Genomic DNA, 23,330 nt, shown 5'->3' on the forward strand with positions numbered 1-23,330 from the left:
TACACGTTTCTTCTAATTTTCGTTTTATTCTGCAAAACAGCTAGTGTTTCTATGGTAATGTAAAGGACTGTACTGTTCGTACGTTGAAACATTCTATTCGTACGTTATAAGATGTTTCTGCTACTTTCTATGTTAAACACATTCCAGCTGCTTGCACACCAACAATATCAACACACCTTCCGCATGGCTAGAAGACGATTTCAATTAACTGCCGGAAAAAGCTTTCACTTCCGCACCGAAATCGCTTTCAATGAAGTACGCAATGCCGCCTCTCCCGTGCTCGGTGTTGGAATTCTGATTCCAAATCGATCGCTGCTATCTAAAAAACACACGGAACCGTACTGATACTCGCAAGGTGTGCTCAGCACATCATTGTAAGCATTCCATCCACCGTCATCTATCCATCAAACCACCGTACAGAGAAAGTTTTGGCGCCAGCTTACAGATGGTGTTCGCATTAATTACCTTCCAGTTGTGTACGGTTGAAAGACAGCGTGGTAAAATTTAACATTGGTTGCAGAGATACACTCATCAAGTAGGTTAAGCAGAAACGAAATGCGAAACTTTGTAATAATAATAAGCACCTGTTTATGTTACGAGGTTTGCATCATTATTTACTTCAAAGGGATGTGTTTTTCGCTTGCTTGACGTTTGATAATGGTCAGTGGTAAGGATTCAGCTGGTTGGGTTGCAGTAGGTAAGCTCATGTTTTATGCATTGTGTGTCTGCACAGATCGAGCGAACGACCCACCGAGAACTCCCTAAACAAAGCACAGAAACAAATTGAATCACCACAAACACCAGGCGCCTCCATTGACTAGCGTGAGCACATGTTATGATGCGTTTAGCTGGGTAGAAAAGAGGGAAAAGGAGGAGAGGAGGAAGATAGAGGGGGATGTTGGTTATATATCTCACTCTCCGACCCTCTTTTGGTCTTTGGCAGGTATTTGAGGTTGTGCTGGGATATTAAGAGCTCTTCGGCTGTCCTGAAGCTTACGCTATACGTCAAACATCCTTAAGCACATTCCAAGTGGGGATGGTCGCTACCACCCGAGGTGAAACGCTTGCCAATATCTGATCAATCTTTAGTGCGTCGTAGCTCAACATCAAAAGAACGTTCCACAAAAGGGCAATGGTCGATAGCGGGTGCAGCAAAGAAGCTTTGCAGCTTTGGATGATTGTTCGTTTTCGTTTATGTTTACATCGTTTATGAAGAGATTTTCGGATGTTGTAAATGCATTTTGAATCGATTAATAGAATTTTAAATCATGAATGAATATGGAGAACATAAATAAATTAAATATTATCAAATCAAACACCATCATAACTAGTTAATGGAATGGTTTGCTTTGTTTCAAACGACTTTTTTAAAACAGAAGAATCAAACAGCGAGGTTAAATCACAAGATACGCACTGTATCGTATCTTTCCCACAACGATCACCATCGTTAGATTTCACAATAGGGCAAAAGATACGGTACGGTACTGCGGTATAAGCATAAACACTGATACTAACCAGAACCCAGCCAGTAGCATCGAGAAAATCGAACAATATAAAAACCCATCCCGGCGAAACCTCCGCATCTACGACATTAAGACCCTGCAGACCAACCGTCTCGGGTGTTTCAAAACGTGTGCTTCTGTTGGGTGCTATAAAAAAAAACACGCTGCGTTAGCTCGGTGGATTGTGATTTGTTTCGCCGGTTCGCTTTTACATCTCCTCCCGTGCAGGGAAAACCGCCAAGGATAAACTTTGTGTCGAACAAGTTTCTCGAACAAGCATTCCAACACCACCGGTTGACAAACTGTTGTTCAAAAGCTACTTTATGGTCGTTTAGAGAGCCGGCTGCTTTTTAGGAGTAGCTATAAAAATACACACATGTAGGAATATTTCATAATCGATCGGTTAGTTGGTTGGTTGGTTGGTTGGTTGCGATTCGCCATTTTTTATTGGCAGATGTGTGATAGTTTTCGGCTTGTTCTTCTTGTACTCGTTCGCTAATCCAATAGATAAAACAATAAAACCCCAGACAGGTCCATGTCCTTGCGGGCCGATTCTTGAAGTTGACACAAGGATCAAAGTATTGAGGTTAGGTTTAAACGATGGATGATAGTATCAGCAAACTGAGCACTTCGAAGTCTTCTCCAAGGACACAAGCGATTCGTCTTGACCGCCCAAAGAGCAAACGATTAGTGACATTCCTCATGACAATCTTGATGATGATGATGATGGCTTACAATAGAATGGAGAAGCGTAAATCGATCAAATCGAACAAACGAATAAACGCAATTGTTACAAAGAAGTATCAAGGTTTTTTCCTCTATTTTTCAGAAAGGACATTGGATCAGAAGGGCAATACATTAAGTTTTATTGCTCCCGAGGAAATTATCGAAACGCAAACTAACCTCCTCCAACACGTTCAAGGGGACGAAAACCGCACTCACACCTTAAAGATTCTTCATCCATCCGGTTAGTTTTCATTGTTTTTCTTGATAGTGTTTTCCTGTTCGATATCTTCAAAGCCCAAATACGTATACCTTTTTTGTACCGATTACCGATTTCCGGTGGCCGTTTTTCCCTTGCTCTGAGTTCTCTTCCAACCCTCCTAGCTTCACCGCCCCAATGCCGAAGTGATCAACGATATTGACGTTGTCATTGTCATGATTGTCTTTATCATCTATCCCATTTTCTTTCCCTGCTTGCTGTCCGCGTCATATTCTAGCGGCATGGAACGGCACGCTTAGAAAGGACCCGTAGCCTTAGCGATGCTTCGTAAAACAAAACACCCGAATGCAAGTAACAGGAAGCCCACCGGATGGGGATTATGCTTCGTTTATTGACTATTTGCTCCAATGACAACGGTCGAACCGTGGTACCGGGGTGCCAAGTTGCTCGAACGTCCTCGGGTGACCATTGCGCTTGTCCCGTACACTCGTACCACTTGCGTCTTATTACGGCACGGAGTAGACACAAGGGAGAGCACTAAAATGACACTTTGCGAGTGCGTGAAACATGCGACAAGTTCGTCACTCAAAGCGAAAGTGACACTGACACGAACAGGCTGTAATTTACGGCTTACGAAGATGGTGGATGGGGCGAAAAAATGATCTACCAAGCTGGAAGACATTTTATGCTGCTTCTCGGTGGATAGTTGAAGAAAAACGAATCATCCTGAACTAGCGAACCCTTCTTGCAAGAAGGAAAATTTAATGTTTTTTGTCCATAAAGCATTTTCTAATAATTTTCTATTTAACGAATAGTTGATTCTAAACTTTAAACTACATTGAACTTATTTTGACTACAAAGACGCTCATTTCAAAGAAGATTCTCCCATAAATTGCCACAATTGAGCACGAGAAAAAAACTAGACGATAAAAGCAAAACCCAATTGCTTAATTGTGCAAATGGAATCAATTTAATTGATGAGCTCCATTTCGATTCATTCGCTTTAGCTGTTCACCTTCCAGCTTAAGTACAAAGCGATGCAGGTCGTAAAGAGTTGAACGCGAACAGACAGAAGAGAAAAAATAAACCCTGAGACAATTAGCCATCCATAATTTATGACTCCGTTATGCGTTTTAGTAGCTCCGCATCCACACCAAGCGAGCTTTTCTTTGCAAGCGATTGAAACATGTCCTGGCGCACCTGCATTAAACTGGAACGGGCAATCAAGGGAATATTACAGAGATTGGCCAAACTAACTTCTCCTTCCCAGACAGTGGCATCTTTGCAGTTCGAATTTATTTTATTTCGAACCCAATCGACCAATGGATACCCGAGGCGATCCGCTATTCAACCATCGCTGGCTACCTCATTTGAATTTTAATAGAGGTTTACATTTCCATACAAAGTGAAGATTTTTATGGACTCGCTCAGCCGCTCTGTTTCAGTGACACTTTCTGGAAGTTTTTCTGGCAGCCTGAGGAAGTGAGGAGTGAGTTTATTTATTTTCACTTCCAGGCGCACTAGTTTATGTGTGCTTTAAAGCTTTGGTAAGTGGAAAGAAACTAACAAAAGGGGATGAAGCTTGCTGTGTGATGTGTGCAAAACGGTGAATAAATCTGATTGGTGATTTAAGTTGTGTTGTGTGCCTCAGCACACGATACGCATGTTGATGATTTTTTTAAGTCAACAAGGTTCCATCGGTCAAGGGATAAATATTGATTTGAAACTATTACAACAATGAAATGTTTAAGGAACATCCTATTATTATGATAAATAATGATCAAAGGAATTCGTAAGATATATTTAGTATAAGACAAACCATTTTATGTTGGTGTTGGTGTGTAGCAAAATTATCTCCAATTCACTGTAGTATTCTACAATAGTTTCCGGTTCGTTTGATCCGCTGTTTCTTTTTCTTCCTCTTGGGCTGCTTATGGCAAACTCGTTTCGGGGCTGCATTCTATCTCCGACAAGTTCGATTCCACCTGATTTAGACAACAAGCGCGTTGTAAGCTCCTCTATGTCTCTTGTCGAACGGGTCCCTGACAAGCACCTTCGTGATGGGGCATGTCATGATAATTAGCACTTGCCCCAACTTCGTATTCTTCCGTCTTTGTTTAGACGGAAAATGTATCAGAGTAGTCAGGATATCTGCTTGCATCTTCGCCACCGTTTGAAATTGGTTTATTGGCGTCCTCCGACAGCACAGTTCAGATCTTGTGCCCGAAAGACTTTACGAATCCCTTGAGATTGTGGAGGGAAACACGATTTTTCTAACGCCTTCGGAAGGTAGTAGAACTCCTCTATCATCTCAAGATCATCGTCGTCAACTGATACTCATACTCCCAAGCAAGCAGGTTTTTTTTTCGCCATATTGGTGCTCAATCCAATTCTATTTGCGACACAAACCGCCGAAGTTGTCCATCTGATGATGACAATGTTATTCGCGGAGTCAATTGATTGGATTGACTGTTTAGTAGGCCGCCTTGAAATGTCCTAATCTGTAAAGGGCAAAAGGCGTAAGTCTCCAGAACAGTATATGAGACAGAATCTAATGGCATTCTTCATCACTTGACTAATTTTAGTATTTTTTCTTAATTCTTTTATCTTCAAAAATCTAGTACAATTTTACAAAAAAAAAAGCTTTCGTAAGAGATAGAACGCTCCAATGTTAAGATTAAAACAATAAATTACTGGCATGCGAAATTGATCGGTTAACCACTATTGCTATGACACACATAACCTGACCCTTTGAGAGCAATAAACACTCCATCCGATAATACACCTATGCGCTCTAGGTCACCGCTTTTGACCACAATGACCACAATTCATCCACCCTTAAGGGCATCATTGAAAGCGTACACAGCAACGCATACGAAACCATTCGAACCCCATTTCGCGCTGGATTCCATTTAATCCGTCACAAGTCCATGGTGCACACCGTTGGCACGTCGTTTATTATTTCATACATTTATTTATTTATTTTAGCTTTCGCTCACTGGAACGTGGAACGCTTCAGCTCAGTTCGCGTCACGTAGTGGCGGTGGCGAAACTGCGACAAAACGTCTTGTGACGTCCAACGATTTGTCGCCTCCCGGTGTGTTTATGCGTGCTGCAGTAGGCCGGCCGAAATGCGAACATCCCGCCCTAGGGACGGCGAACATGTGCAACGCGAAATGAAACAAAAAGTGGTCACGCGTATATGAAAATAAATTCCTACGGCTCATCGCAAAAATGGCGATAATGTGTGATCATAAAGCGATATAAAACCAATTTTATTACCTATACGTCCGGCCGCTTTGGGTACGCTGGGTGGTGATTGTGGGCAGCGGGAAAAGGGACACATTCGGGAGGTCACCACTGGCCGTTTGGAGGCTATATTTAATGGTTAAATGGTCGAAAAGTCGGTACAAAATTCGTCTCACACAATAATGGGCCACTGAGCGTGGCTGTGGTTGTGCTGCTGACAGTCCTTGAACAGTGCGTTTCGTTCCTTCTCTGCACAGTACTCTGCACCAGTAAGCGAGATCATTTGGCGCCATATTTGAACTGCCTTTACGGACAATGCTCTTTACGTTTCCCTTTTTTGTTTTGTTTTGTTTTTTTCTTTTTTGTTCTGGATGTTTTTTATTTTAAACTTTGTAAGCACGTTCCGGTGTGCATCAGTTACATTCCAGGGAGTGTGCCATGCTGCTGGAAGTTTGTTGTCTGTTTCCCAAGTCTGCAATTAATTATAAGCAAACGATATACTACATGGGCGGAGGGAGGTTTCTGCAAACCTGCTCGAAGATAATTAGCTGCGAGTTATTTTTGAACTGCAGTTTCGTGCGCATATTGTAGGGGGTTCCGTGAGCAATTATGGCAGGTTTTCAGAGGAATCGTATTGTGTATCCCAGTGATCTATTTTGGAACATGTCGGTGAAGGTTTTAAGAGTTTGCTGTGTATTACAAATATACTCACTACAGCGAATGGTTTAGTAAATAAAAACGCAAAACAGTTCGTTATTGTGATTTCATACGGATTTAGGGCAGAGATAACTCTATTAAAATTTAGGGTTTTCCTAGTCTCTTTGCAATGCGGACGGCAGCTTTCTCAGATCAGGATATGTATTTCCAATTTTGCCACTTCAATGGAATATGTTTTCATTCCTTCCATAATATTTGCGACACTGTTATGACGGCACTGTTATGCTTAAAAATTTAAATAAGTCAACGGCAATAAAACCTTAGCAGAAAAATTATTGCATAGTTTCATTAAATTTTACTAGCAATGATAGATCAATTGGGTGTTACCCAGTTGTGGGATTTTCGAGATTCGAAAATCGTATCGAAATACATATGAAGACTGTCGAAATCTATCGTTCACATCGCAAATTCACTAGATGAAGCTTGTAAACTAATTCTAAATAAAATTGCATACTTCTAGGGGTAAAAACTCTAGCGATTATCTGGTCGTTGCTGATCAATTTGAGAAGAGTTAAATTTGGTTAACGCCTTACTTATGTTCCGATGGAAATCGAATCCCGTCCGAACAGTCTCACCGTACGCTACGGAATAAACAAAGTCAAGGAAAACCAGCCATTCCAGGCATCTGGAAGGTGTAGAGACAAAGAAAAAAAGAATTCGCACACTTTTAGCGATAAAACTATCTGTTTTCATTGGGAAAATTAAATTTTCTACCTCTGCTCTACCCATCGACCAATATACTGCTCCTTCAGATGCTTACTTTCTTTCATCATTCATCCGCAAAGTCTCATACTGCCATTGGACAGCAAGCAAAATATTCTTCAAGCTCAAGATCATCTACTTTCGTTCTGTGTGCTCACCATGATTAGCTTTATATATTTTTCCAAGTGCAACCGGACGCAACCCGCTACTACTATTACTGTCCAAGAAGGATGAAACCCATCAAGGTCAGGCTGGCAGTAATGAAAGAAAAATCTTGAGATATTTTCCAATTCATCTCGACCCGCCTGCAATCTATCTCTAGCAAAAGGTAATTCGATAAATTCGATACACAGCACACAATTTCTAGGATGTAACGATAGGTCCGTAACCGTTTGCCCTACTGATTGCCGGTGCAGTTTCACATACTCCAGGGACCGAGGTTTGACCTATGCTGTACTTCTGCAGGAGTTTGCTTTATTGCGCCCGAAATTACATTCCACCAGCGTTGCCAGCTGGTCAGTGAAATTGGTGAAGCGAATCCTGCCCGACAGAACCATAAATCTTAATCCAAATCAAATTATTTTCCTTCGTTGGCGTTACTCCTGCCGGCGATGGTTTCGGTTGGTTGCCAGTGAACCATTTTGAACGCTTGCCAAAATGGGTTTTCGTCGTTCGGAACGATAGAAGTTGGTTTTACGAGCAACCACCATAACAAGTAGTAGCGATTTCTGCTGAAGCACATGCACATGAAGTGAACAAACTTTTCGAAGGGGAGCATAACATTATCATCATTTATTTTGTATTCCTTACAGTTCATTAGCACACGGACTGCACCCACTGCTGCCACGCGTGTGCTGTCTTCAAAAGGAGCAGCTTTAAATTACGCAATTGCTAATTATTTCCTCCGCAAAGCACAACAAGAACAACGGCCCTGTTTTCGCTAACCGTTACCCGAGGGCATGCTAGAGAAGGTTTCTTGTTTTTCCCTCTTTTGTCCGCTTCCGTTTTCAAGTGCAGCAATAGGAATTAATTAACGCCAGCGTGCGACGTTGTAGCAATGCAGGGATGCTGGGAGGAGTGAAAAGGCTAATGCAAATAGCACCTTTCCAGAAGATGAGAAGCTGGATGGAAGCTGAGAAGCTTTATTTGTGTTAACGAAGAGAGTACGGAAGGTCGCGAACGAAAGCGAGATGCGAAATGATAACGATGGTAACCGTAACGGTTGGTTGGTGATCGGAATGATAAGATGTCGTCCTGAATCAACATAGCGTTTTGGGGGAAGTTTTCCCGCCCATCATCGTCCCGGGTCCCCGGCTGTGGTTGGGAAATTGAAAGTTTTCTCGCCCATACACACCTTCGATCGGTTTCGGGTTCTGCTTTCTGCGCTGTGGGAGGAGGAAATCTTTTCATCAATTCCTAGTAATCAAAATTAGCTTTATTAAGAAGCTTATTTTGTGTACAAAAACCGTACAGAAAGGACAAGTCGTGACAAATTAAGGGTGGGGAGAGAGGAGGTGGAGGAATCGTTTGGCTTGTCTTTCCCATAGATCTTATTGACCGGAACAGTGACGTTTGTGGTGATCGGACCTTGCCGTCCGATCGCACACGCAGGAAGCTAAATTGTCCATGAGGTTTGTTGCGTGGTGCTGTTTATCTTGGCAAGAAAGTTAGCAGAAAGTCCTTAGCATCACGATAAGGAAGCAGGGATGTGCGAGATGTGGTAAATGTACTATGCCTTTCCTGACCTAGTTCGGAAAGAAAGCAAGTTTGGCCCCATCGAGCGAAGGAAGTAAAGCATTTGACGAATGGCGAAGCTGACAAAATCGGAGAAGAATAGCACTTTTATGATGGATGTGATAAAGTTTGGCTGTCCTTGAAATATCCTTATTAACACACGAAAGCCTCCCTCACGGTGGAATGTTTTAATTATTTGGAAATAGTTTTGGGACAAGTTGGAATTGAATGCATAAAACATACGTCACTATAAATTACGGGATATCCCGAGCTATATTGACGCTTTCGCATGGTTTATTATGCTAAAATATTTTTGATGTTTTACCGAGATTTTGGGACGGTTCCTCATGTTTTAAATACTTTAATATATTTAGAAACTAATGTTTTTTCGACAACATTTTTCCATATTTTTTCCAATCATTTATATTCTATATATTTTTGTATCGTTACACGAATAAAATCTCCTACATGTAAGCTAAAACTTATGTTACAAATACTAAATTTCAGCATAGCTTAAACAACATAAAAATCTGTACTTTTTCCAGATTATGTGTTATTGTAATAAGATTTTTTAAATATTTTTTAATGTCTGAAAACAATTAAAACAATAAAACGTTAATAAACCTCGGGACGAAAACAAAAATTCATGGGAAAGCGTAAATAATTACCGGAATACCCTGTTTATACCAAAATTTTTCAATTGCAATCATATTTACGTTTTTCCTATGATTTTACTTTCTCCTTATCTGCCTATCGTCGCCGTATTCGCTCCAACTTTAATGTAACCTTTTCCTTCATTTCCAATTTTTGCATTTGATGTTTTATTTTTCTAAAATACAATACTACGATATTAAGATAGGAGCCATCTTTAGCTTTAAATGCAGAATTTTTTAAAATTTAAATAAGCCGTGCTGCGATATTTTGGCAAGAAGTGGAATAAAAAAAAAGGTTTTTGAGTATTACAAATTTTTCGATCGGTTTTTTTCTCCTTTAAAGAAGCTGGCAAGAAGATTAAAAAACTTTTCTAATACAACATTACAAAAAAGAAGTAAAACCAAGTGTCACAGCAAAAAGGTCATAAAGACGTTGAAAAAAAGGGGAAAAATAGAAAGTCACACTCAATGAAGCTGTAGAAAGAATTGTCACCACCCTAGTTCTGACGACTTCAATCCACTGACTCCCGGTGGCACAATCATTCATCGAAAAATCTTCCATTAATCTTCTCGCCACCGGTATGGTTCGCTTTTCTTTGGAAGTGTTTTTTTTTTCTTGTTTACTTCCCTTAGTGGATAACATTTTAATGAGCAATCACTCCTAAACGTTTCCGTTGTGCGATGAGCGTTCCTCGGCACAGGGTGCTTCAAATGCTCACTTATTACTTTTCAGTGTTTTTCAAATCATTTGGCAGTATTTTGATCATTGGTTTGTTAACTTGTATAGAGTGTTTTGGTTATTTTACAATTTCAAAAAGCATTCATTCAAAACATTTCCGCTTTCAATACTCAAACCTATCTGCTGTGCTTTTTCAAAGTACAGTTATTTGCTTGCAAATAAAATAAACATTTTTCATCATCCCATTATCTGTTTAGCACGCGCCACAACCATAATCGCTAAATAATCGCCTGTCGTCCATCGTGTATTCCGCGCACCGAAGCGAGATGTTATCTTCTATTATCGCATCCCGCCACATTTGAAAGCATCATTTGTGGTTTGCTGGTGGTAAATGAATTAAGCGAAATATGTCCAAAACGATTTCACAATTGTTTCCAAAGCTTTCCGGTTTGACGATTAATACTGGTTTGCCATAGGATGAAGACGTACTCTGTGTGTCCTGTTCCGTTTCATCGTCTCCATCAAACGACAAATGGACAGCATCAACAATGGTGACAAAAACTGAGGCCTCCAGTAAAACCGGAGCCATCATTGAAATGGGGAAACATTTTCACGCAGCCATGAGAATGGGATAGTCTCGCTGGTTCGGAGACCATTCATAGTGAACGCGGTTTTCCACCATTGGCGATGACAAAAAGAATGCGAATTCAGCTGCAGGACAAAAACAGCAGCAGCAAAGCGAAACAATAAACACATTTGAAGGATGCTGTGAATGGTGAATGGAAAAAGAATGGAAGAAAATAAAATAAAATAAAACTCCCAAAATGATTCACGCGACATTCGGTGATAGCCATTTTTCAGTGTGCGTTCACTTCGGTCAGAGCTAAAGAATTCAGCTCGCAACGAATCCACTTCCTGTGCTTTCGGGTTCGTTATTTATTCATTTGGTTGGGAATTTGTGTGTAGCACCGGGGTAATGCAGAGCTTTTTTTCACGTGCAGGCACTGCTATCCGATGGAGCACTTTATTAAACTTTAGCCATCCGGTATGATGAACTTATTGGGTGAAGGTGTCCCCCACGGTGCCTGCATAAGAGACATTGTGGTAGAAATTGAATTGACACGCAGGGACAATGAAGTGAAAGAAGTTTTTGAATTATAATTTGTTGAACAAAACATTGTTTAAAGTTGGATTGTGTCCGTGGTGCCTCGTTTACTAGCTTGGGTTATAACCTAATTTATTAATTTAAGAAAAAGCTAGGACTCATGTATGATGTACTGAAGCAGAAACGAAAGCATGTAAAGTAAAATATATTTGATAAGGAGATTACTCCAGAGAACATGCGGGAGAAGCGAGATTCGATGCGATTATTTTAAGGATCCATACACAAATTGAGATGTATGCAAAACATAATGTTCGTTATCTTTATGTGGAAATATTGTTTCTTTTTCTTCTTGGCTAAACGACCTTCAAGGCCACGTCTACCATCGAATCGAATGAATTATTTATAAAGATTTTGTAGGCTTCATAATTTTATTCCGTGTCTTGTAATCTTTGGTAAACGATTTTGACGATAAACACAGAAATTCCATGCAGAAATGATAACTAGTAAATAATAGTTGCTCATTCGTTTAAGTATAGGTTCGGTTTCTGAATCTTTTGAGATGCGTAAAAGGCATCTAAATATAATTAAGCGATTTGGATGTACGGTAAACTTAAAGCAATCTAAATTAGACTGGTCTGCCGACATAAACCTTCCAAGTAATCAACAATGTATTTCATTACTTCCCCATTTTCGGTATTTCGATTTACTCCTCATGTGTATAGTAATTAACTCTCCTGATGCCAGTTTCTGGCTTAACCCTTCCTGGATGTATGCCATTCGATTGAAACTTTATCCAATTTACAACTATCAACCCAACAGCAAACCACACGGCCTGATGGGTCTTTTAATGACGTTCTGTTTTAAACGTATTTATGATAGAACGGAAGCTTCTTCACTTCGTGGCACATTTTCAATTAACTATAGTGGATTTTAGCCGGATAATATTCTTATCCCCGCTCATGGTTCCCAGTTTTACTTCCTCTGAAACTCAGGATTCCACACGCTGTCTTGGCTAGAAGTTCTTGTGGTGTTTTGAAGTGTGAACCGAAAGTAAATAGATCGATCACGAGCATCGAAACTTCGTTCGATGGCACGGGTATCCAAGACTCAAATAGAGCTGTGCGCTACGCTCCGGGCAATGTGTGGCCCAGCAATGGAAGACATTTAATCAAAGAGCGATGAGAAACGGGATAGACACTGGAATAACATTGCTGGTTACTTTTTGGCTTCGTCGAGACCACCGCACACGGTACCAGTTTGGCTAACGGCGGGAATAAAAATACAAATAAATCAATTGACGTCAGTGGACACTCATTGACAGGTTTATGCATTTTCCAAATCGCATTTTCGTTGCAGACATTGGAACCAGCTGGGATCGTCTCTGTTCCGCGCCGTAGGAAGCAGTGGTAGCGCACCCCGAAGACACGCGATAGCAGCAAAGTCACTGCCAGAGTGCTGGTGGTGACGGTGGAAGCGATCGGACGCGTGGGGCCAGTGTACGTGACGACCGTCGGCGGCACCGTCGGATGCGTCCGGACGGCGCCGGTGCCACGGTGCGACTATGTACGGGCTGCTGCTGGAGAACCTGTCCGAATACGTGAAGGCTGTCTACGGAGAGGACAAGTGGGATGATATCCGCCGACAGACGGGCATATCGTCACCCTCGTTCAGCGTCCACGATGACTACGACGAGAATCTGCTCAACGTGCTGGCGACGAAAGCGCAAGAAGTACTGTGCCCAGACCGGTCACCATCAAATTTTAGGTGTGACGAAAATGTAATTCTACCTGTTTTCTATATTTTTCCTCGCGATGTTTGCTGTGCTGCAGATTCTTGGAATATCCGAGCGTGACTTTATGGACCAGATGGGAGTGTACTTTGTCAACTTCGTCAGCCAGTACGGGTACGATCGGGTACTGTCCGTGCTGGGGCGCCACATGCGCGACTTTCTGAATGGGTTGGATAATTTGCACGAATATCTCAAGTTCTCCTATCCGCTGATGCGTGCGCCAAGCTTCATCTGCGAGAACGAAACCCGCCACGGACTGACGCTGCACTATCGGACCAAGCGCAAGGGCTTCGTTTACTATACAATGGGACAAATTAGGGAGGTACGTCCTGGGATCTATCACCACTGTAAAGTACAGTCTCATTTCACTGTCTAACGTCCCTCAACACCTTTAACCGTCCAACAGGTGGCACGTCATTTCTACCATAAAGATATGCAAATCGAGCTGGTCAAATCGGACCTGCTGGGCGAAACGAATCACTACACGTTCCAGCTGACGTTCGACAACCGGGCGTTCTCGTTGGCTACGTTGGCGATGACACGGGAGGAGAAGCACCTGCCCATTAGCGCCTCCGTACTGTTCGAGATATTCCCCTTCTGTATCGTCTTCGGGTGAGTTAGTCGCGTGAACATCGTTATTGTGCCTTTACGTCAATACTCCATTCATAAGCGTGTACGTCGAATATAATTGATTCATTGCAGGTCGGATATGGTTGTCCGAAGTATAGGCAACTCGCTGATGGTCATTCTACCCGATTTACTGTCGAAAAAGATCACGGATTGGTTCGAGCTGAGACGTCCACTGATAGCATTTAAATTCCAAACGGTAAGCGAACACACCATCACCGGTGCTCTTGTAGGTTAAAATTAAGTTTGTTTTGCAATCCCTCCCGTTTAGATACTCAATCGCACGAACAACATATTCGAGCTAGTGACAGTGCAGTCAGTAAAGAAGCGGCCAGAAAACCAACGAAAAACGGAGCTCGTACTGTCGGAGGATGATCAGGAGGAGGAGGTTGAGAAGCGGTTGCGACTTAAGGGACAAATGATCTACATGGAGAACTGGTACATGATCATGTTCCTAGGGACTCCAGTTATGCCGAAACTGACCTCCCTTATCAGCACCGGCCTTTACATCAACGATCTGTCAATGCATGACTTCAGCCGGTAAGCTACATTGTTGTTTGCTCATCGTGACACACCACTCATTATCGCCTGGATCTTCCAGAGATCTCATGTTAGCTGGTACGCAACAATCAGTAGAGCTGAAGCTGGCACTCGATCAGGAACAGCAAAAGTCAAAAAAGCTGGAAGAATCGATGCGAAAACTGGACGAAGAGATGCGCCGTACGGATGAGCTGCTCTATCAGATGATCCCGAAACAGGTCGCCGATCGGTTACGACGTGGCGAGAACCCGATCGATACCTGCGAGATGTTCAACAGCGTGTCCATACTGTTCTCGGATGTGGTCACGTTTACTGAGATCTGTTCCCGCATCACACCGATGGAGGTCGTGTCCATGCTGAACGCAATGTACTCCATCTTCGATACGCTTACCGAGCGGAACAGTGTGTATAAGGTGAGCGACTCATAATCAAGAGATTATGAGAGTTAATTTATTATTCATGCGGTTTAAAAATAATTGCAGGTCGAAACGATCGGAGATGCATACATGGTAGTCTCGGGCGCTCCCGCCAAGGAGCAGAACCACGCTGAAAAAGTCTGTGATATGGCCTTGGATATGATCGAGGCAATAACGGATTTGAAGGATCCCTCCACAGGTACTTCTGATGTGATGTGATTCATACAATCGATTGTATTATTGATGTCCTTTTCTAAAACGGCACTTTCCCACAGGATCTCATCTTCGTATACGGGTGGGTGTTCACTCTGGTGCGGTGGTAGCGGGTATCGTCGGTTTGAAGATGCCAAGATACTGCCTATTCGGTGATTCAGTCAACACCGCCTCACGCATGGAGTCAACGAGCCAGGCGATGCGGATACACATATCGGAGTCTACCAAGAATCTGCTCTCGTCCAACTATCGCGTAAGCGAGCGGGGAGAGATCGATGTTAAGGGCAAGGGCACGATGAAGACGTACTGGTTGGACTATCGTGAAAATCGTCCACCGCTTCAGCTGCTGGACGAGGACATTAAGAGCCCATCGATCGAGTATATCGAAGCAAGCAAGGACCGGCGTGTTAGCATTCCGTTTCCGGTCAACTTTGTACAGCAGCCCCACAAGCAATCGCTCGGTGGTCTTAGCTCAGCTGGGCTGGAAGATCGACGCGTATACTCGCCGGTAACGTTTGAAGATGTCGCCCGGCGCAGCATAGCCAACTCTCCGGTGAAGCTGCATGCGTTTGGACCACGTGGTCGAGAAAATCGGTCCAACTCTACGGGCCACGCTTTCATGCACAGCGTGTCGGATGTGTTTGGTTCGCTCGTGAACGACACGGAAGAGTTCCTCGAGGATCTACAGCATCGGAACTCGCTCAGCAACACACTGTACTCTGGGTCTACGCCATCGCCGTGCCCTTTTAGCCCACCGAATTCCCAGTTTCGCACCAAATCCAAATCGTGTTACCAAGCGCAGGTAAGGGTTTTCTTCACTATGCATCCCAGGACTACAGGTTTCTTTAAGACTTATCTTTTTTTTTTTTAGTTCATGGACAAGGACCACGAGCTACTATCTGGAGCTAGTAACGCATTACTGCAGGAAGCACCCAAAAAGCCGTAAGTTTCATTCTACCTCACCTGTTCCCAAGCTATAACGCTTGTTCTCTTTCCATCCCACAGCAAAGGCATCCTGGCAAAAGCACAAACCGTCGAACATGCGTCCGTTGCTACGTACGAGCAGAAGGCGAAAGCACGCAAAGCCAAACTGGATGCAGTCAAGCACCAGCAGACCAAGGCCCTGGAAAAACTCGACCAGATGGTACAGGAAATCTACGATGCCGATCTGCCCGGCATGTGCTTCGTCAATCCACCCGGTTCACGGTCCGACGGCAACATCTGTCAGTCGAACAATTGCACCCTCGGTAGCAGTAGGTCCGTAGTGGACGAACACACTAGCGACACCGCTTCCACAGCCTGTCACGCACTCTATACACTCAATCTTTACTTTCCCGTTTCATGTCCACCCGCTGCCTGTGTCTGTCCGCCCGACGGCAGCCGATCGCAAGCGGTTCCATCGCATTCCGGTACGGTACCGGGCCCGTCCGGTGGACCGGTACCCGTCTGCGAACAGCACGCCCATCTGCCACCGCGTCACTGTCACGGTTGCGAACCGGTTGCCGGGCCCGGGCCCGGCAAGGTGCCCCAGAGCATGAGCTTTTCGCACCCGAAAGAGCACAAGTGCTGCCCGGCGGCGTACGCTACCCATCACCAGAACGGTCGACACAAAGTGCACTCGAACGCCTGTCACATACTCTAGAGACTGGTTCCCACCCGAAGCAGAACGTGCTGAGTCGGTAGATTCTCGATAGTGGCCCCTGGTAGTAGTTATGCACCGTACACCTTTACCGTTTGTTAGTTTTCTTCTGCGGCACGTCATCTGTAATGTATGGTTTCTCGGAGGTATCCTCGACATCCTAGTCTAACCTGGCACTGAGTGTCTGAGTGCGCTAGGCTATGCGACGAAAGCTTTAACCGACTCGTCAATAGGTGTTTGTATGTCATTCGTGTGTCCGTTTTTCCGTTTTACGTTTATACCTGTGGTGTCTAGCAGCAGCAGCAGCAGTAGTAACAGAGGGCACATTTGTAGCCACCGAACGTGTATGAGAACGTTGTGTACTTAATGTTGTACTTATAGAGTGTAATCGGTAACTTGACGCATCGGCCTTCATTGGTACACGGTACGAATTAGTGTAGCTTAAGCGAACATTGTTTTAGTGACATCTAACGTGGGTGATATCAGATATCAGTGGAGTTTATTTATTATCTACCTGTCTCATTACTTTCCGCATTGAAAAAATGTCTATAATAACATTGCGGGATATAAGAAAACGACTATATATCAACATCTCAAGACAGTGTTCCGGTGTGTATGTGCCGCGGTACTTAATACAATCGTTGACTGTTAGAGCTCTCTAAATCGTCCAGATTCAGGCGTCACTCATAATTGATTGTCTTGTGTTTTTAGTGATCTACTTCATCACTAGCCTCTAGTCTATTGCTACCAAAGTAGTACGGTGTTGAGCGATGAAAAATGTTGTTGTAGATTTACACATTCAAACTACCATACACAATTGTAAGATTAGGCGGCAGCTGTTAGAAAAAGAAAGCTTCATATACATTCGTTGTACAGTGAAAAGTTTTACGAGATCGGGTCAGGAAATCATTTATATTCGTATCGAACAGGTAACTCATTAAGCATCGAAGCGCAACACAGTGTGTTCCGATGGTCGGGAAGCAAACTTACATTCAGGTTCAATTGACAATAAAACAAAAAATGTCCATAATGTCCACCGCCTGTCTAGCTCCATGTACCGTGAGCAGTACAAGTAATAACGCTGATATATCAAAAAGTAACACACGTTTCAAATAATAACTTCTCGCCCCGGCTCAACCCAACTTCGCGTCGCGTCTTACTAGTGATCGTCTAGGTGTTTGTACATACTTTGACAATAAAGCAAAACTATACGTGTATGTATGTTTAAGATACCTCACAAAACGCTCGCTGCTACATCGTAGTCTTATTCCTTTTATTACCAAAACAAACATACAAAAAAGTAGGAAAGCAAATTAAACGATAAAACTTATCACATGGGTTTTCGCAGTTCGACGAAATGGCGGCGAATGTCGCAAATGTCTGGATCGCCCACCCCTTGCACACCTAGCTTCGTATCACCTGATCGAGCGGGAAGTATCGGAAGGACTCGTTGAAAATGTCCGTAAACGCAACACTGACCAGATCGTTGATCAGTGGCTTAATGAACGGGAAGCTCGGTTGCCACATTGTGTTGATAAAGAAGTCAGCAATCGATTCTACGGGAGAGGGCCAAACCGTCAATATTGGATGATGGGTTGTCGACAATGAGTATTATTTCTTACCGATAATTTTAGACCCATGAAACAGGTGCGAGATGTGCAGCTTCATATCACCGATCTTGTCGATCTCGACGCGCACCTTCAACAGTCCTCCGGGACCGCCGATCCGCGTTACGGTCGTTGTCTGGCTGTAGTCGTACAGCGTCAGGTTCCAGATGCCTCGCGTGTGTCGCGGTAGACCGAGGATTTTCGCCTTAAAGTCGTAACTGCCGTCGAGTGATTTTTCCGGGAAGAACTGCGAGTACACGATACGGTCATGCTTGGGCTCGGTACGGTATTTCGTCACCTCCGACTGCATCCAGCCGTACTCGGACACGTTCGTTAGCAGCAATCGATAGCCTCCGAGACCGCCCAAATCTCCACGGCGCTGTTCAATAAATTCGGCCCGATGCGGATCGAACGGGGCAACGTTAAACTCGGGCAGACCTTTAAATTAGTTCGAGCGAGGAAAAGTTAATCAAGCTGGAATGGACGCGAACGTCAGGGTCTTCTACCTGTCTTAAACCAGGGCCGTAGTGCGTTGAAAGCTTTTTTAATGCACGGATCAAAGTTGGGCTTTCCGAAGCGACAGTTGGAGAAGAGTCGGAACACTTCGCGCTGGCACGCACACTGTTGTATCGCTAGAACTAGTAGCACAGGCAGCAGCTGTAACCTGGAGCTCCTCATGATTGGGGCTGAAATGACGCAAATTAGTTATGTTATGAGTTTTTAATGATTTTACAGAGAAGTTGTAAAAATAAGAAAAAACAATTAAGCCGGATTCAGCAACAGAAATTAATTAGATGCTTAATTGTCTGCCGCCATGTTAGCTCTTTTTTACAGTTTGTGGTACTATTAAATTAAAAATTCTATAAGAAACAAGGGTATGAGTCGCTGAGCTACCAAAGCAAGTCTCTTACGGCATACCTTCCACACGCAACATCATGTGAACCTGTTTATGCACCAACAAAACGGCATTTATTGGTGTGTAATGTGTCTCCGGCAATAAGTAGGCATGACCTTCGTTAAAAAGTTGCATAAATTTTATAACTTGTAGTGATAATGCATCGCTTTACATAACGATTCCACCCCAATGAGCATAAAATTAACCTCTGGGAAGCATTATCGGTAAGTAAATCACACTGAAACACCGGTGCAAACAGAAAAGCTCTGGTCAAGTGCTTCAACCGGTACGGAAGCTGCAAGTTATATGCCAGTTGACAACCTTCAATTGCGATTTACCCGAAGAAGTCGGGAGGGGATGAGATTTATGCAGCTCCATTATGCAATGCAATAACGCTAATGCTGTGAAGCAATAGCGCGGTGAGCGTGAATCGTTCAAGAGCAAGTGTTTTTCACGAGTCGTTTACCTTCGGGCGGGCAATGCGACTGGTAGCCGTGGTCGTCGTGGTCTAATGACAAGCGAAAACATACACCCAGGTGCTGCTGCCTCTGGCGGGGGCTGCAATGTCAAATATGTGCCATGCTTCTCTTTACGACTTTTCGCATGTGTGAGGGAGGTTCTTGCTAGGGTGCTGCTACTTTATTGCCCTTCTTTAGCTGCTGCAACATAAACGAAACACTATGAAGCAAATCGTGTTTTTTATAGAGTAATGTTTATACGATCATAACACCATGCAAGGAAAACAAAAAGCTCTAATATGTTTGCCAAAAAAAACTTGCATCATAACCTTTTTCCCACCGCGTGGAGGGATGACCCGAATCGAAAGTAAAAGCAAACGAAAGAGAAGTACATTCAAATCTTAACACAACATACATACACACGCAGTCATTCAATACAAATCGAAAAGCAATTATTTCACACACCACAGTCGACCCCAAAAAGCACGTGCGCATCATCGCGGAATGCTTCGTGAACTGGTTTGGCCGGGTGGAATGATGCCCGCCGGTAGGCTTTATGGTTGAGCGTGTAATGTTGACCGCTGGTTGGTGCTGATTAAAGGTCGTCATAATACGGTAACCACCGTGAGCTACGTTGTTTTGTTTGATTTGCTAATGAATGGGTAAGTACGGGTGGATCGTGACAATACGATAATTTATCATTTTATGTTGAAATAATAGGCTCTTTTGCTCGACACCTAATTATACAATTAACACCGAGGGAGTTGATATAAAGAGAGTCTTTAGTATCTCTCCAAGCGGATCAAAGTGTTGCTCTGTTTACTAATAGCACTAGCACAATGACTAGCTGCCAGAAAAAAATCTTTTGCATGTGCATGTGAAATTTAATTTCAACAAATTTAAAGAAATAATTGAAGTTATGCTGGTAATAATTTAATTCAAATCTTTCAAAGTTTCGTAAAATATTCATATAGATCGAAAAAAAGGTTTTTGTCAAATATTTGAATGCTAAGAATATGTATCTGGACATTTATTTTGCGCCTTTAGTTATGCTATTTTGTAACTCTAATGAAATTACTTGGAAGGAATGTAATAAATACATTTTTATTCACGTAAAATACATCCCACACATCAAAGAGATTTTACAGTAAAAAGTATTCAATACACGATAAACTCCTGTATTCTTTGTGCACAGAGATTTTTTTATGAATTTGTTGAAATTGTTTGGAATATGGCCTAAACTATCAAGCTATATGAGCAATTAGAGCGTTTCAAAAAATCCAACACACTCTCTGCACCTGTTTGATGTTTGGCAACTGATTGTGATAATGCAGGCCACTCCCGAAAGAAACCTCCTATATTTTACACACATTACTTCTTGTTCAACAAAACGGTTGCCTGCTAACGTGCCGCCACAGTCCAGCCAACATGCAACACCAACCAACACGGTCGATGATTATAATTATTGCATCAAAATTCGTTCACAGGCTTCACGATGCATAACACTTGCAGCAACCACCGATCCATCTACGCAACCACGGTGCCGGTCACTATCGCTGCAGTATCATGATGCGTTGCGTTAAAGGGTATTGCACCGTATCGGTGGTAGAATTCGCGCTACATATCATTCGCACGTGTTACAATCTAACAAACCGTGTTGAAACAGCTGATTTTCGGTACTTTTGTTTGTCTGAAATCAATCATATCCTGCTAATAATTACAACTCATCGTTTATGTGCATACATTAAACGGATTCCAACAGTTGTCTAACTCTGGTACCGCCATTTGATCGAGATACGATCGAAACGAAGGACGTCAAGGGAAGTGGTTAAACGTTTGAAAGAAAACAAACCACCACTATGCGTTAAGGTTCCACACCTCCACGCGATCGATCGTGTTTTCGGCCGTTTGACAAACGAATCATTCCCTCATGCACTCTTGTTCGCCGGCTTGTGGTACCTTAACAGAGCTTTAGCAAACAAGTCAACAACATTCAAATTTCCTTGGCACACATTTCATCGAAGGACACACACACATCGCGGCAAAGCATAACCGAAGCAAAAGATCATCGACTGCTTGGCCTTGCCAAATGCAGACCGGCGCGCGTCGGCCAACTTGACTTCACCAGCGGAGGAAACTAGTTTCGCGCTTGAACCACAACGTGCACGCTTTTCCTTTGAAGCGTTCTGCATCGCTTTCGAAAACCAAAAACCGCATCCACAACCAATATGCACTACGGAACGGGTGGCTGTGCGGTCCGCTCCGTTTCAGGATGTTTCTTAGCAAATGTGCTTACCACACTCTTTTTTTGGGTTCACTACCCAGTCCTTCTTGGCAAAATATTTAAACCACTATCACTCACTTCACTCTCGATGTAAAGAACCGTTATTAGGCGAAGAGATACTTTACACTTACGACTAGTGTTTGCGCCCACGGTGGTGTGACGAATTGTTAGACCAAAGTGAAGAAATTTCAGTGCGGTCTATCTAGCTCTTGGTCCTGCACACGAATAACTGTGTGTTCCGATGGAGAAGTTAAGCTGAGCTCTCGACATATGCGATCGAAACCGCGTGTGTGCCATGCTTCAATAGGAAGGGGGCGGTCAGGTCAATTTGGCACATAACAATCGGGGCTGGCAAACACACGCGCGAGGTGGTACAGATGTGGGTTGAACATATAATTGGAGTATTTGACTTGAAATTTGGAACCTTAAACGATTTTTTTATATTGATAGACTAATCTATTTCTTTAGGTTAATGAGTTTCATGTTGTGACTATACAATAATTAATGCTTTTATAAAGTATTCCACGTTTCCAATTTTTTCAGTTGCATTTGTTTGGTCCAAACTTTATTATTTTATATATACGACCGTAATAAATAATTTTTAAAATGTATTCGTAAAGAAATGTCTTAGCGTGGCAGATTAGCTGTTTTTAACGTGAAATTCAAATATATTCGTTAGTTTTGATTTTCAGCAACTTCACGAACCCTGTCTTAACGTTACGATGCGCTGAAAGCTCCCACGAAAAGTAACGCGTTACAGTTACATGAAACCAAAGTTTTATGCGCCTTTCAGTTGTCTCTGAAGTGAAGCGAACTGAGTAATATTTCATCACATATTGTACAGAACGTGGGTAAGATAGAGATTTAAGCTGTTAACTTTTGATAAATGGGAATGGCAGCACAAAAAAATCCAAGGTGTATGTTGTACTTTAAAATACCAAGCTTTAATAGCTTTAAGCATCGTTTTAGGGACTCATCTACTTTATCACCAAACGTTACTTGTAGTAATAATTATTTAAATTTATTATTTTTATAGTTATTCAGTACATACGTACTAGAGAAATATCAATTGAAATTATTAAATGCTAAACAATTTTATAAAAGTATATTTTACTATTCATCCTAATTTAGCATTGGAAAATGTCAATGTTAAATCCTTTAATTCAATCATTCTAACAAAATCATTACCTTCGTGTCCGATCTTTCTGCTATGGCCATTGCAATTTGACTTTACTTTAGCCCATCCCTCCCGCTCGGTCACTAATTCGGTACAAAGCTAGCCAATCATATAAATAACGGCAATTACTGTCCCATCAGTACGATCGGACAATCCTCCCGGGGCCAGTCCTTGGACAAATATCGTACGAAACAAAAAAACACCGAAGTCCAACACATTTCACTCGAAACCCTCACACTAAAAGTCGAGCACAATTTGGCGAAGGATGACCATGCAACCACCAAAAGCCCGCTGAAGAGAATCAAGGGAAAAGCGTGCACGAAAGCTTCACAACTTTACCATTCACCAGCACCAAGCACACCCTAGCATTGATCTTGATCTTTGCCAACATTTTAGTTGAT

The 23,330-nt window shown here is 42.7% G+C and overlaps 4 protein-coding genes across 8 annotated transcripts in view; 3 read left to right on the forward strand and 1 right to left on the reverse strand.

The window, feature by feature from the left end:
* Positions 1–18,800, reverse strand: part of LOC126558879 (uncharacterized) — a 553,494-nt gene extending 534,694 nt beyond the window's left edge. Inside the window, exons 1-3 of the mRNA XM_050214958.1 lie at positions 18,622–18,800; positions 18,131–18,553; positions 17,902–18,064 (exon numbers count right to left, since the gene is read on the reverse strand). Of these exons, the coding sequence (XP_050070915.1) occupies positions 17,913–18,064; positions 18,131–18,553; positions 18,622–18,793 (747 nt within the window). The 5' untranslated portion in view covers positions 18,794–18,800 and the 3' untranslated portion in view covers positions 17,902–17,912. The remainder of the gene's footprint in view (positions 1–17,901; positions 18,065–18,130; positions 18,554–18,621) is intronic.
* LOC126558878 (uncharacterized) overlaps positions 1–23,330 on the forward strand; it is a 521,842-nt gene that overhangs the window by 489,195 nt on the left and 9,317 nt on the right. The window lies entirely within an intron of this gene.
* Positions 1–23,330, forward strand: part of LOC126557570 (RNA-binding protein Musashi homolog Rbp6) — a 236,002-nt gene that overhangs the window by 122,405 nt on the left and 90,267 nt on the right. The window lies entirely within an intron of this gene.
* On the forward strand, positions 12,755–16,595 carry LOC126556934 (soluble guanylate cyclase 88E). Of its 2 annotated transcripts, XM_050212498.1 has the most exons (11): positions 12,755–13,013; positions 13,114–13,395; positions 13,480–13,685; positions 13,776–13,899; positions 13,972–14,240; positions 14,302–14,653; positions 14,723–14,855; positions 14,932–15,671; positions 15,741–15,811; positions 15,875–16,126; positions 16,250–16,595. In XM_050212498.1, the coding sequence occupies exons 1-11, from the start codon at positions 12,846–12,848 to the stop codon at positions 16,509–16,511; spliced, it is 2,859 nt and encodes a 952-aa protein (XP_050068455.1). In that variant the 5' UTR covers positions 12,755–12,845; the 3' UTR covers positions 16,512–16,595. The 2 variants fall into 2 exon arrangements, with proteins under 2 accessions (XP_050068455.1, XP_050068453.1); XM_050212496.1 differs by having other exon boundaries at positions 15,875–16,595.

This window comes from Anopheles maculipalpis, chromosome 2RL, assembly GCF_943734695.1.
Source record: "Anopheles maculipalpis chromosome 2RL, idAnoMacuDA_375_x, whole genome shotgun sequence".
NCBI lineage: Eukaryota > Metazoa > Arthropoda > Insecta > Diptera > Culicidae > Anopheles > Anopheles maculipalpis.

Bases quoted from the DNA above. Each gene is read 5' to 3' on its own strand.
- LOC126556934 (XM_050212496.1), top strand. From the start codon at position 12,846: ATGTACGGGCTGCTGCTGGAGAACCTGTCCGAATACGTGAAGGCTGTC. The intron at 13,396-13,479 runs GTACGTCCTGGG...ACCGTCCAACAG, and splicing joins CAATGGGACAAATTAGGGAG to GTGGCACGTCATTTCTACCA. The intron at 13,900-13,971 runs GTAAGCGAACAC...CCTCCCGTTTAG, and splicing joins TAGCATTTAAATTCCAAACG to ATACTCAATCGCACGAACAA.